Source organism: Fusarium odoratissimum (genome assembly GCF_000260195.1).
Source record: "Fusarium odoratissimum NRRL 54006 unplaced genomic scaffold supercont1.1, whole genome shotgun sequence".
In the NCBI taxonomy this organism is placed as follows: domain Eukaryota; kingdom Fungi; phylum Ascomycota; class Sordariomycetes; order Hypocreales; family Nectriaceae; genus Fusarium; species Fusarium odoratissimum.
This window is the reverse complement of record NW_022158687.1, coordinates 1652889-1665949: the sequence shown is the minus strand read 5'-3', so window position 1 is coordinate 1665949 and position 13061 is coordinate 1652889. Positions and strand designations below refer to the sequence as shown.

The following is a 13061-nucleotide window of genomic DNA, read 5'->3' as shown; positions in this document are numbered from 1 at the left end:
TATTAATTGTTTGGTTTCAAACCATCAGTTTCTTCGAGTTTGATGAGATGTCGTAATCCTGCCTTACTGGATAATGCACATATCATGAAGTTGAATCCTCGGCATCATGCATCAAGCCAATGTCCCCCTAAAGAGAAACAGACCAAGACAGCATTCACAGGAAATAACATTATGGCTTGCCAAGGCAATGAGAAAGAAGATGATTTGTTCCTGACGTGGAAGACGGGAGAACAAGACGGGATCCGCTGCAACTTGGCCAATCCCTTACAAGGAAATTGTTGTAGGCTGGCGTGAGGAGCACGCGATCGATCAACATGGCAGCCCATAAGCTTGGGTATTTTTGCTTCCTCGTGCTCAAAATACGGTGACGTACGCGGTGGATTCAAGCATGCAGGAACGTGTAGAAGCAAGACGAGCAACTTCGAGCCTGGCAAGCAAACGGGAATTTGCTGCTTCATTGGCTGTGTTGATGCTCACGGCAAGCTATAGTGGGGCCTGTTCCGCCTGAGGGCCTTGAGAGCCCCGCGGTGCAGTACGTACCAACCCACTTGCCCGCCGTGGGAGAGCACAGCTATGACGTATGACGTAGGTAGCTTCAGGCCAGCAAGCTAAGGTACATTCGTCACTGCTCCTCACATTGAGCTTCCTTTTAAGCCTTTGAATGCACCACACTTCCTCGATTCCTTTTCTTCTCCTCATCTTCATCTTCATCCTTCAATCCAGCTTCGATAAACATTTATCAACAACTCTACCTAGCGACTCTCACTCTAATCGTTTGACGACTCTTCATCACCAATACAACCACCACCACTTCCCTTACTCAATAAACAATCACAATGGCTCGCGGCGAGACTCAGCAGACTAAGGTCCACTACAAGGGCAGCGACGACTTCATCATCTTCATCGATGATGTTGAGACCTACCAGAAGTGGAAGAGCGACAAGAGCATTCCTCTTGCTCACTTCATTTCTTCCTTCAAGATCTTCCTGACACACAAGTAAGTCAAGCCACCCCCGCTTTGTATCTCCTCTTTTCCCTTCAATCTCGTGGCTAGCATGGAAACGGAAGTCCTGCGTCACGTATTCTACCATAGTCTGTGCAGCATTGGCCTGCCAGATATCTGGCATCTGATCATGGCTTCAGCTTCCCTTTACCAGCCATCGTCAAAACATTGTTCAATTCCATAACACATAAGCTAACGTTCCAATAGCCAAGGAGCTCAGGGAAGTCTCGATGCTGCTTCAAAGGCAGCTCTTGAGAACGAGTTTGGTACCTCTGTCGATGATGATGTCATCAAGCAGATTCTTGAGAAGGGCGACACCCAGACCGTAGAGGTAAGGTCCTTCTTATGACACATTCCTACCTAGCCGCGTGACTAACATGGTCGTACAGTTCCCCGAGCGTCAAGGTCCCAAGAACGACAGCAAGGGCCCTATGATCTCCCACTAGAAGAAACAACATTCTACACGATGTACCGGACAGCAGGCGTTTGGGGGGTCCGCCATATTTTTGGGCGTGCAATTGCTAGGGAAGGGCTCATGTTGCAGTGAGCGGTGCTATCGGTGAACAACTAAGACTCATCTGAAATGGTTGATGAAGTTGTCACCATGCAGTTAGCTTGAGCCACGATCATGTTGACAGCTGATTGAATCAGCTAGTATCTGATGCTCTGAGAGATGGGCAGTTTATGATAGTGCTTCATGATATACAACCAGCCTTGGGAATTGCAATGCATTCATTTCGCGATCTAATCCACACAAACCTTGCCCGAAATCAGGTGACATTGAAATTAATGCCGACTTGTGTAGCGCTTTGTGATGCTAAGAAAACAGCGGAAATGATTAGTCTCGCACTCTTTACTTCATTGACTACCCTCGGGGGGTAATAAAACTTCTAAAATTAGTAGGTCTAAAGATCTACTGAAATATACTAAAACTTATGTAAGTCTTTTCATGACTTAGGATAAAGGTCATAAGTTTTCTTGCCTCTCCTTGACTACGTCGATGCTTGGATACTCAGGTCTATTTAGTAAAATCACGAATAATCAAGTTGCCCTACTTATCACCGAAAAGACCCATTTCATTAGCTGTGATTTAGAACATAGCAGACCATCTTGTCATCTGCCATTTCCACTACTTGCTTTAAATTTGACTGACTTCCGTTTCGTTTTCTCTAGCATTGATACAGCAATAAAAATATTACCTTCTTGTTTATACATGTTTTTTTTTTTTTTTCATTCATTCTATAATCTTGGACCATACTCCATGTCCATGTGCTGTGGCTTTCACATGTGGACCTAAGGTATAAGCTAGCTGAGTTATGATTCAAGAGAACGCTATTAAACAAGGAGGTGTTTCGAAGTATCAGCCAATACCACCACTTGGCAAAATCCACAAACAGATCCGGTTTCGACATATTTAAAGGACTCTTAGCTGTTTCTACTCTGTTTTGGATCACCAAGCTGAGTTCCCCTCTCGGCTTGGCTCAATACACTTGTATGTAGGTATCCAAGGAAGCAACAGCAGAGAAACAGACATGGAACATTTGAAGACATTTTAGTAGTATTAGATCTATATTTCGGGTGCCCTTGGCTCCAGGGATTGTAGCAGACTCTCACCGGAAGTCCTCAAGCCCGTGAAGGCCACGCAACTCGACCAGTTCCTCGTCTCCTGATTGCACGACGTTCCTCTGGAAACGGCCGTAAACAGTATATCCCTCTCCAATGGTATCCTCCGTCTACCAACACCTCCACGCAGATCATGCAAATGGAAAATGCAAATACAAACACAAACGCAATGCTAGAGGTGAAATCTCCTTGGTGCAGGATGAGTCGTACACACGCAGTACTGATGGTCTGATGGTCGTATATCATAAAAAATCGCCAAACGCCGCAAAAGGGTATATGTGTAACAGTATCTCTTTGTAAAATTCGAGGTTTAGAGATGGCATTCAATTACGAAGTCATGCTATACCCCGTTCTGTATTTTGTAGTATTATACATCCATCATGGCAAGCTGCGACTATGCACGCGTAACGCCGCCGCTGCGCCCACGATTAGGAAGAGTCCAGGGTTTTGCGCAGATCATCTAGAAATTTAATGTTAGTCACAGGTAGATTTCTCAAGGCTTATAGTTGCCACTAACCTCGCCTTCGCTGTAACCCCAGAAGTAGACGATCATGCCGATGAGGTAGTAGATAGCGGCGTTTGTGCCTTGGTAGATAAGAGCAGCACTGAGTGCTGTGAGAGGAAGGATGGCAAGTCGGAATTCTAGCGAGCGGTGGAGAGCTGAGCCGGCGACGAAGTTGAGAGGCCATTCGAGAGCTAGCATGGCCAGCCCCAAGAGTAGATTTATTATTTGTAAAGCCGGTACCGGTCTTACTGCACCATCTAGGGTGCGCGTAAGGAAGTCCCAGAAGATCTTGGGCCAAAAGAAGCACTCTATGGCAGCCACAATCTGATCTGTAAGATAGTGTAAGTAAAGAACGATCGGTCCAAGTCATGGTCAACTTACAAGCTGCGGCGCTCAAGATGATGAGACGGGCCCAGTGATTCTTGATGAGTTTTCCCATAATGAATGAATGTTGATTGTCAAGCCCAGATTAAGTTGCCTTTCTCTTGTTCCCAAAACGTTTCTCTTTCCTTGCGGATAGTAACCAGTCTCGTTTTCCCTCGTTGAACTTGTCGTCTATTCGTATAGTACCGAAACACTGCTGCCAATAGTCCTTTTTCGGTGTGATATTACAGACCGGCCAGCGGCGATACGGTATAAAAGAGCGAACGTAAAAGAAACAACGAAAGTATTAAAACGAACAGTAACTCTGTCAGGCCAGCAGACAGAAAGAAGCGAATGGTGAGAGAAGAAGAACAGTGGGCGAGTGGCAGATGATATCAAGGAAGAGATGAGACCCTTGAAGGATAAGCCAATGTGTTAAGGTCGTCGATCCCGACGGTTGAGGCTGAGCCGAGAGCGAGGTGGATAAGGATAGAGCGGATGCTCGAGATTTGAGACGTTGGCGTCGGGCGAAAGGTTTAAGGACGATTATGAAGCCGATGATGTCGCGGAAGTTGGTTGGCAGATCCACGCACTCGACTGTATGGTCTATAATCGTGGCAAGCACACGCGCGACATTGTATAGAATTTTCGGTATGGTTATCCTTGGGAGAGACGGTGGCGGTATTGTAAGGCTGATTCTGTCTCATCCAAGAGCGGCTTCTTCCTTTCCCGAAGTTATTGTAGTCGCAAGATTGTATGACCAGTCAAGGTGATACTCAGGAGTCTTCTGAGACGTTACAAGAGACACAGATTTCAAGGTGGACCGGGGATTGGGAGGGGAGGCTGCAAGTTGCAGTGGAGGGCAGCCTGAGACTTTTAAGAAAAGGCCAAGAAAAGAACCACGACAGCCAAAATGCGCCTCTTTCTTGGTATGAAAATCTAGGCCAATGCAATGCATTCATGTACAAATGAACCAGGGTCTACATGGACCGTCGGGCCACGAGCCACGCCATTTCTCAGGGCCATCTTCACGTATTCGCCTCAGGAAATAGAAGCGCCTGGCAGTACGTAGGTGACTTTGAAGACTGGCGGTGCGATGGAAAGTGGAAAGGCGGGGAGAAGAGAGCTAGGATGTGAAGTTATGCGATGCAGCGGCTCGTCACACAGACCGACGTCCATCATCTTGGACCTAAAGCGGGTGCAAGCAGCTCTGAGATACCATGATTGGCCGTTGCCACGGCTGGTGTGGTCAAACATCGATAAGCTCATATGTCGCAGTGGTGTGAAGGCTGGTAATTGGTGATGACCTCGGCGGTTAGATGCAGAGCACAAGCCAATGAGCGTGCTTAGCAGCCATGTGGGAGAAGAAGGGAAGCGGGTAGAGAGAGAGGCGACAGGGATTGAGTGATGTCGCATGAAGCTAAAAGGAAGCCCTGGGCAGCCAGTTAAACAACTCAACTTTGAGAAGAGCCAAGAGAATACAATTACTTCGTCGTTCCCTTAGATGAGCTTCATCTCAGCGAGAGACTCTTCCACCTATCTCTCGGTCGACAGCCATCAGTAGTCAATTTCTTGTTTTATCTCGAGCCTCTCTCATGAGACTAGGAGGATACCACATGAGGCAGATGCTGGGACAGCCGACGTTGCGGTGTTTTGACTTGCTGTTGGACCCCTGACCCCTGGCCCCTCTCCCGCCCACCACTTCTTTAATCCCTGCTCACTTAAACGCTGCATGTGGTGTTCTTTTTTTAAACCACGACGCTTTGTACCACTCGTCACGCTAATTGTGGCAACTTGCCCTGTCGAGCAGTTGTTGGTTGAAGAGGATCTGGGGAAGATCTGGTGTTGGTTATCTTCAAAAAGCATGTTGGTTGTCATTAACAACTTATGAGACATTGCGCCCCCATATTAAAGCGCTTCTCGAAACAGGATTGCTTCATTTGTTCAGAGAGATCCCGAATCTTTGGATCAAGCGGCTGCGATCCGCTTCCTTAACCTATCCCTCGGGACCGATCAGAATGCGTCCAACAGCTCTTGCTACCATCCATCATCTGATGTGGATAGCACCACTTCTACTTTCTGTTTCTTGACCATCATCTTGAGCTAGTGCCGGCTATCACTCTTCTCATACCACCTCACAGAGTAGCGGCTTGGTCATTTTTCCCTCACCGTATCAACCAAGACCACAAGCTGTGACTTGCCCCCAAACATGCAAGCGAAGGTATAGGCTCGTCCGATAGTGCGTGATAACCGAGCCTGAGGCCTACCATGAGCATAGTGAGCCCGATTCACATTGTCGTCTACCTAGCTCGGCGGTTGCAGCATCGCTCTAATTGGTTCAGCTTCCACCTGGCTCACTCCGTTGCCCTGTGGATACTTGTTCTATCACCTACATGAGTAGACTACCCTGTCTCAACAACGGCGAACGAGTTCAGCGACGCAGATATGGAGAACCCGTAACTTGTTTTCGCTATAAACCCCTTCGAAATAATTGCGAGTGGTCGAATATGCACTCCATTAAGCTTGCATGTATCATGGCTCATCCCTGTACTTTTGCCCAGATGCCTGTCATGACTTAAACGACACCGCTCTGCACCGCAGGCTGTGACCCAGAATACTGGGCGGATGATCGATCTGAACGACATTCCTTGTGAGATCTTATTCTGCACTGAACCATTATCATGCCATTATACATAATGCATTCCAAGTCTTCGGTAAGCAGACTTGTCGTTGCCGCCCAGCATCTTGGAAACAGGACCAACTATCTAGCTTATCACACATTGTGTGCATATGTGACTCCTGGTTGCTTGCGGACTTGGGGCGGGCCATTGGAGAGAAACGAGACGACTCGTTCACCATCGCTATCTCCTAGGTATTCGCAGATTGTAGCTCGTCCGCCGGGGCTGGAGTAGAGGTCGGCGAAGCCTCTGAACCCGGAGGTGATTCCGGTCAGGACGTTGACCTGGTCTCTTGAAAGAGGTTTGCCTTCGACGCACCAGCATACCAAGTTCTTATGGGTTGCCCGTTGCTCAGTATTGACAGCGGAATTCTTCCTAATGCAATTCCGCCTGAGAGATTCAAGGCAGTCTGCAAAATCTTGGGTCGTAGAAATGGGAATCATAGGGATGGGACAATCTGAGCAAAGCATCCTATAGAGTAAGTCAACAGGTAATAGGCAAGCCAGTGATGTGAATGCGTACTCAATTTGCAGCCGAGAAAAAGACTCCATGGGCTTGTAACCATCCAAAAGCAATATCACTGCGATATGCTCTCCCCCGTTCATAAGCAACAGTCTTGCCATGCGCGCCTTTCCCTCAGAAGACTGGAGCTCAGACAGTGACGAGACAATTGCTCTGAAGGTAGCGGGTGGGCTGTTGGAAACGGGGACCGGAAATGTGATATCACAAGCCTCCAGGTTACTTTCTAGGGACGCTAGTGTGAGTGCGTGCGTGATAATACCTAATAGCAAACAGGTCACATCGATAACCAACCTTTCCATGTTGACGAGCTTGTTGTTAGCGAATGAACCGCCGGTGCCCATTCTCTTCGCTTCCGTAAGGATGAACAAAACATGATCAGTCAAGTTTGTGGTGCAAGTCCCCAAGAGTAATGGTTGTCCAGAAGATCGCGCGGGGCCTAGAATGGTTTGTTGAGGATGTGGATGAATTGAGCCGTGATATCAGTCAATGCAGTCTGGTAGAAACTTACGAATTTATCATGCTGAGATATTGGAGACATATTTCAAGGAAGGGAGGCGAGGCAGCTGAGTAGTACCTAAGGTACCTTACCTACCTAAGGTAGTACTTGGGTTAGTACAGCCTGCCTGGGTAGGGACTTAGGGAAGGAAGAGCAACCAACAGAGATGGACAGCACGAGAATTGAGCTGGCGCAAGTCTTGGCGTTTATCATCTTTAACGCAACGGACGAATTATTTCATGTCAAGGCTCCCCTTTTCAAGAGTGAGCTTTATATCACCAGTTGATGACACGGAGGCTGTCAATACCTCTGGCTCCGTACTGAGAAGCCAAGGTACGGAGGGGGACTTTTGTATTTCAGTTTACAAAGCAAAGGAAGATCCCTCTATCTATCTGCTAGCTACTTATATACCGTAAGAAGGAAATCCTGTTGTCAGTGAGTGTCAGCTCAATCAACACAGTAGTTTCGCTCTGCGTAAGTGTCATGGTTAAGGAATAAGTTAAGTAACCAATCAGAGCTCTACAAGCTTCTCACCCCTGGTCTATACTAAGCTTCTTGTCCCTACCTATGTCAGCACGGAATATCACGGCTCCGGAAGAGACGGCATCGACTCTCCTCGAAATATCTAATTACCTAGAATGACGTACTTGCTTTTGATATCATCAGTGAGTCTTCGAATCAAATTTGCTCTTACAATTCAAAACGAGCCGATCTCCTCTATACTGTGCGCTCTGTTGACGTGTCATCAGCATTCGAGCTTCAATTGACTCTCCGCCACGGAAGCCCCACCAGCGATCAAATATCCGATCTCGAGACAGCTTGGCAAGCAGCTCTCAACACTGGAGCCAAGAGTTCCTAAACCACCACCAGCCATGGTTCCTCTTCCGCTATTCAAGCTTGCATCTCTGCTTGTGAGGCATGTCTCAAAATATGGCGCCGTACGAACTATCCCCTGTCGCAACTGGACCAGGTACTGACAGCTCCTCAGAATCACATCAAAGCTCAGGCACACGATCACCCCCGGTTCCGAGCGTTCGCTGCCCGATACGGACAATACATGCATCAATTGAACATGAGGATGTCAGTCGCATTGTTACGGAACCCAGACGCTGAACGAAGAGCAAAAGAGAAGGCCGAAGCACCAACGGTCAAGACCGAAGAGCAGCAGAAACGAGACGATCAGCTTAAACAGAAGCAGGCTCCCGAACTCCCCAAGAAGAGCATACCGTTCCAAAACATCTGGAGACGCAAGTTCAGGCCACTTCCCGAGAACAAAGCGGTCGATCTGTTCGCCGATGTCATTGGAGATGCGTTCATCCTCTCGGTAGCCATCGCCTTAATTGTCTACGAAACCTGGAAGTCGTCACAGAAGCCCGACATGAACAAATTGCGGATAGAAGAACTGGATCAGAAACTTGAAGAGCTGAAGAAGAGGGAAGACGAGCTAGAAGAGGCGGAAAAGAAGCACAAGGAAAGATATGAAAGCTTGGAGGAGACACTGCGCCAGTTGAGGGATCCCAAGACAAATCAATTGCTAGTCCCGGCATTACAAGTATCATAACACTCAAATCGACGAACGACCAAATTAGGTGTGCCCGGAAACCCTCTGCAAGCAGGGAAGCCAACCAGATGGAAACGCGAGCACTTTTCAAGCCTCGAAATACCAGGGAGACTCGCCCATGGACAGCTGAAATATTGGACAATGCATAGCTGGTACTTGGTAATTATGCACCCTTTTGTTTCTTATCATATTATAGCCTCTTCTCCACTATAGACTTAGATATTCATGACTTACGATGTAAGATAACCACTCATAACAAAAGTACGAAAATTACCTGCCAATTGACCGCTTTATTTCAGCAAATCTTGGCCAAATGCTGGCCTTGTCGTTCAAGGATTGAAATTCCTTGATTGGCTAGCCAGAGGCACAGACGAGGCATGGTGTTATTTGATTGGACGATTCCACGACCCGCTACAGCTCTGTGGTTGCCAGCGGCAACAGCCTACTAAGAAAGTACACAAACCAAACCACCAGTCGCGGCAACTGATGACTTCTCTCCATCTCTCTTCGCTCAGCGTCGCTCGTCGGTTTCTTGCTCTCACAAATACTAACCCATAGCACCGGGCGATAGCATCTCAGTTTTCAGTATTGTTTAACGTCCTTGCTTTCACTGCACGAATAGGCGACTTTCTTTCATTCGTCTTGCATGTTGACGTCGCGAGTCTCGTGAGTTCTGCCCACTGGTTCCACTGAATCACCACCTCGTCTACTGTACATAAAACCATTGGACACGCACTCGGTTCTTTCGTCCCATGTTCACTTCGATGTTGCTAACCTTTTATCTTAGTCCGATACTTGCGACACTTCAACGCGGTTGCTGACCTTCTAGCCCGCTCGCCTGTTTGGCAACGACCGTCCACAAACTCGTTGAACTTTCGCATCGCAATATCCGAGCTTTTCATCAGCTATGGCTCATAGGCTAGCGCCCCGAGGCGGCGTCGATCTCGAGGCCCTGTCCCCTAGGGATGCCAACGCCCAGCGAGTACCCAAAGTAACCGATATCAAAACAAAGACGGCCGCCCAACTCAAGGCCGCCAAGGAGAAGGAACACCCTCCACCTCCGCCTACAGAGGTCCCCGAGCCTCCAAGCACCGATCGACCTGATGGAGCAACGTATCAGGTCGGTAAACTGCTCGGAAAGGGTGGCTTCGCAGTCTGCTACAGTGGCCAATTATTGCCCACAAAGCAGCGATTTGCTCTGAAGATTGTCAAGAGCCACATGCCTCCAAAAATGGAACAAAAGGTTTGTGACAGATAGAAGACACATTGACACACATCTAACACGTTTCAGTTCCAAACCGAGCTCCAGATTCACTCAAAGATGAAGCACAAAAACATCGTTCAATTCTTGCGAGCTTTTTCATACGAAAAATGCACATATCTGATTCTCGAATTGTGTCCGAACGGCTCTCTCATGGATATGGTGAAGCGAAGGAAAGGTCTCACTGAGCCCGAAGTCCGCTTTTACTCGGTTCAGATCGCTGGCGCCATCAAGTACATGCACAACAAGGGCATCATTCACCGTGACCTGAAGATGGGTAACATCTTCCTCGACTCTCAGATGAACGCGAAGATCGGTGATTTTGGTCTTGCCGCTCTGTTGGTGACTGGTCGCGATATGCACACCATCCGTCGCACAACTTTGTGCGGAACACCCAATTACATTGCTCCCGAGATTCTGGAGAAAGGAAAGAAGGGGCATGACCACATGGTTGACATCTGGAGCCTGGGCATCATCATGTACGCCATGTTCACATCGAAGCCGCCGTTTCAATCCTCGACCACAGACGAAATTTACCGCCGAGCTCGAGAGAGGGATTATGATTGGCCATCGGCGGAAACATCACGAAGATACATCAGCCAGGAAGCTAAGGAACTAGTTGCCACGATGCTTCAAGATGCTGAAAGCCGACCGGAACCGGAGGCCATTATCCAACACCCCTTTTTCACCTGTGGTTATATGCCTACCGAAGCGGAAATGAGCTCGCGCCTAAGAGAAGTCCCCCCGGACCGTGAGGAATTTTACGCCACTCGAATGAGCAGTGCTTTACAAGCACAATCATACAGGAACTTCAAGGACATGTGTCGAGAGTGTGGCATCGGCCCTTACGCCCCAGTTCAGGTCGTCCACACTCAGACGTGGAAGGAGATGGCTGCTGAGGAGAAGGCTGGACTGACACCTATGATCCCTCTCGAAGAAGGAATTGTCTACAGACCATTTGAAGAGTGGCTGAAGGAGCAGCAGCAGATAAAGGCCAGGTACACAGCATCTCTGGCTGCACAGGCAAGCATGTCTACCGAAGACCCTTTGTCGGCTACTCAACGAGCACCGGCAGGCCTCCTTCGTCAGCCTCCTCAGAGTTTTGCTGCCCAGCAGAGAATGCAACACAGGCCAGCAGGCACCATGGTATCTGCAAAACCCCGCCCAGCGCCCGAAGCAACTCTTTCGGCTTCCCAGAGCTTACGTACAAGAACACGAAAGGAACTGCCTCGAGAAGCTCCTCCAAGGGAAACTGTTGAGTCTGTTGGCAAGAGCCTGCGAACTTCGACTCGATCAGCACCTCCGGCAAGGGCAGCGTCTCAGCAACCTGCAGAGCGACAGCTTTCTGAACGACCTTCGCTCGACCGTCAAGCATCTGCTCCTGCCACCACAGCCCCTCCTGCGCCAGCTGCACCCCCTAAGAAGGATACTACCGGCATGCGGCCTGCAACACTGTTCAGCGCCTCCGAGCGGCAAGATAGAATCTCCGGAACGAAGCCCGACATGGTTTTGGATCGTCTGCATCGTCTTCAGAATGAACTTGAACGAGCTCTGAACTCGAGGACGATGGCTATAATATCATCCAAAACTGTTGCGCCGCCGCATCCGCATGTTGTTGTCAAATGGGTTGACTACACCAACAAATTCGGCCTTGGATATATCCTAAATGACGGTAGTGTTGGATGCATTCTTCGAGATATCCCAACCACGGAAAACGGCAAGCCCGCCTTGCTTCCTCCTGCTGGGGTATTCATTCGCGGTGCCGAGAGACATATCGTTCGTGGTAAGGACGAGACGTACGAGGATAGGGTGCAGCCTCTCCCAATGACAGAACCCATCAAGTTCTTTGAGAATAATGGCGAGGCTGGCCTTTCGGAGGTAGTTGTCTCTCCTGAGCAATTTCGAGTGGCTGTGAAAGAAGATGGGACTGCAGGCAAGATGCAGCCCGGTAGGGACATCTTCCAGCATCGGAAGCGCGAGAGAATTATTCTCTGGAAGAAATTTGCTAACTACATGATTGCTTTTGGACGGGACGATTTCGTGCCGGTTGAAGAGACCGACCCGGCTGGTGCCATGTCTCCTGGGCAGAAGGGCACAGTAGCTGAGCTCGTCACATTTTACCAGCGATTCGGAGATGTTGGTTGCTGGGTCTTCTGCGATGGCCATCTTCAAGTACGTGACTACATCTGGGCGATTTCGACATCAAGCTAACCTGTACAGTTCAATTTCCCCGATCATACAAAGATCGTAATCGATCATACAGGGACCTGGTGTCACTTCTGGCATCTCCCTCAAGACGCTGCCGAGAGACTCGCAGCCACTGGCACTATCGGCGCCGCTGCACTTGATGACCGAGCGATGCTATCATACCCTTTGCAGACATTGTTAAACTTCCAGGCAAAGCCTGCAGCCCCTCGCGCTGGCCGAACCACAGCCACAACAAGAAGACGCCCTGAGATTGCGCCTGAGTTACAGGGTATTCCTGCTGCCAATGATTTCCGACGCAAGATTGTTTTTATCAAGGATGTCGTGAAGGAATGGGTGACCAACGGTGGCCTGGGCAACAGTCAAATGAGTCGAGAATCCCGTCTTCGTTGGGGTGGTCACCGGGAAACCATCAGTAACCACGCACCCCAGAAACATGTATGGGTTACTGTCGGAGCTCGATGGGGAGATCAGCGTATCTCTACCTACGTCGACCCTCGAAAGCCTTGGGAACTCGGGGAGGATGTAGATCACTCAAGGAAGCAAGAGTCATGATATGGCGTGAGAAGAGCGAGGCGTTTTTTTTTTTTTGTCTATTTCTTGTTGACGACCATCATGAACAAATGATGCATTCCATGTAGGGTTATTACACTGAGTCGCTTGTTGGTTTTTGCGGCTCGTCGGCGTTACGAGAAGATGTGCATGGTGAAAGGAGTTTTGGACTTGATGGAATAGTTACCTTAGGCTTTGGCTTCAAGTTGAACAGCCTCTTAATGACAACTGCTTGTGTCTTGTTGGAAATTCTATCTTGAGATTTTGTTGCATTGCAAAGATTGAGAATTGA

At 48.7% G+C, this 13061-nt stretch overlaps 5 protein-coding genes across 5 annotated transcripts; 3 read left to right on the top strand and 2 right to left on the bottom strand.

Annotated features, from left to right (window-relative positions):
• Positions 1-553: 553 nt before the first annotated feature.
• Positions 554-1994, top strand: FOIG_00585 (uncharacterized protein). Its single transcript, XM_031196846.1, has 3 exons — positions 554-997; positions 1211-1334; positions 1393-1994. The coding sequence occupies exons 1-3, from the start codon at positions 837-839 to the stop codon at positions 1447-1449; spliced, it is 342 nt and encodes a 113-aa protein (XP_031072613.1). The 5' UTR covers positions 554-836; the 3' UTR covers positions 1450-1994.
• A 248-nt stretch (positions 1995-2242) lies between these two features.
• Positions 2243-4514, bottom strand: FOIG_00584 (uncharacterized protein). Its single transcript, XM_031196845.1, has 3 exons — positions 3513-4514; positions 3144-3460; positions 2243-3086 (listed from the first exon to the last, which is right to left on the bottom strand). Exons 1-3 carry the CDS (start codon positions 3568-3570, stop codon positions 3021-3023), a joined length of 441 nt encoding a protein of 146 aa, XP_031072612.1. The 5' UTR covers positions 3571-4514; the 3' UTR covers positions 2243-3020.
• An 841-nt stretch (positions 4515-5355) lies between these two features.
• On the bottom strand, positions 5356-7141 carry FOIG_00583 (uncharacterized protein). Its single transcript, XM_031196844.1, has 3 exons — positions 6986-7141; positions 6695-6917; positions 5356-6643 (listed from the first exon to the last, which is right to left on the bottom strand). The coding sequence occupies exons 1-3, from the start codon at positions 7065-7067 to the stop codon at positions 6268-6270; spliced, it is 681 nt and encodes a 226-aa protein (XP_031072611.1). The 5' UTR covers positions 7068-7141; the 3' UTR covers positions 5356-6267.
• A 921-nt stretch (positions 7142-8062) lies between these two features.
• On the top strand, positions 8063-8751 carry FOIG_00582 (uncharacterized protein; the record flags this gene model as incomplete). Its single annotated transcript, XM_031196843.1, has 2 exons — positions 8063-8128; positions 8179-8751. 2 exons carry the CDS (start codon positions 8063-8065, stop codon positions 8749-8751), a joined length of 639 nt encoding a protein of 212 aa, XP_031072610.1.
• Positions 8752-9658: 907 nt separating this feature from the next.
• On the top strand, positions 9659-12772 carry FOIG_00581 (PLK protein kinase; the record flags this gene model as incomplete). Its single annotated transcript, XM_031196842.1, has 3 exons — positions 9659-9994; positions 10043-12184; positions 12233-12772. 3 exons carry the CDS (start codon positions 9659-9661, stop codon positions 12770-12772), a joined length of 3018 nt encoding a protein of 1005 aa, XP_031072609.1.
• Positions 12773-13061: the final 289 nt, after the last annotated feature.

Coding starts and splice junctions, on each gene's coding strand:
- FOIG_00585 (XM_031196846.1), top strand. CDS start 837: ATGGCTCGCGGCGAGACTCAGCAGACTAAGGTCCACTACAAGGGCAGC. Junction 998..1,210: donor AAGATCTTCCTGACACACAA/GTAAGTCAAGCC, acceptor ACGTTCCAATAG/CCAAGGAGCTCAGGGAAGTC. Junction 1,335..1,392: donor GCGACACCCAGACCGTAGAG/GTAAGGTCCTTC, acceptor ATGGTCGTACAG/TTCCCCGAGCGTCAAGGTCC.
- FOIG_00584 (XM_031196845.1), bottom strand. CDS start 3,570: ATGGGAAAACTCATCAAGAATCACTGGGCCCGTCTCATCATCTTGAGC. Junction 3,461..3,512: donor CATCTTGAGCGCCGCAGCTT/GTAAGTTGACCA, acceptor ACTATCTTACAG/ATCAGATTGTGGCTGCCATA. Junction 3,087..3,143: donor GGGGTTACAGCGAAGGCGAG/GTTAGTGGCAAC, acceptor TTAAATTTCTAG/ATGATCTGCGCAAAACCCTG.
- FOIG_00583 (XM_031196844.1), bottom strand. CDS start 7,067: ATGTTTTGTTCATCCTTACGGAAGCGAAGAGAATGGGCACCGGCGGTT. Junction 6,918..6,985: donor AAGCTCGTCAACATGGAAAG/GTTGGTTATCGA, acceptor TAGCGTCCCTAG/AAAGTAACCTGGAGGCTTGT. Junction 6,644..6,694: donor TTTTCTCGGCTGCAAATTGA/GTACGCATTCAC, acceptor CTTACTCTATAG/GATGCTTTGCTCAGATTGTC.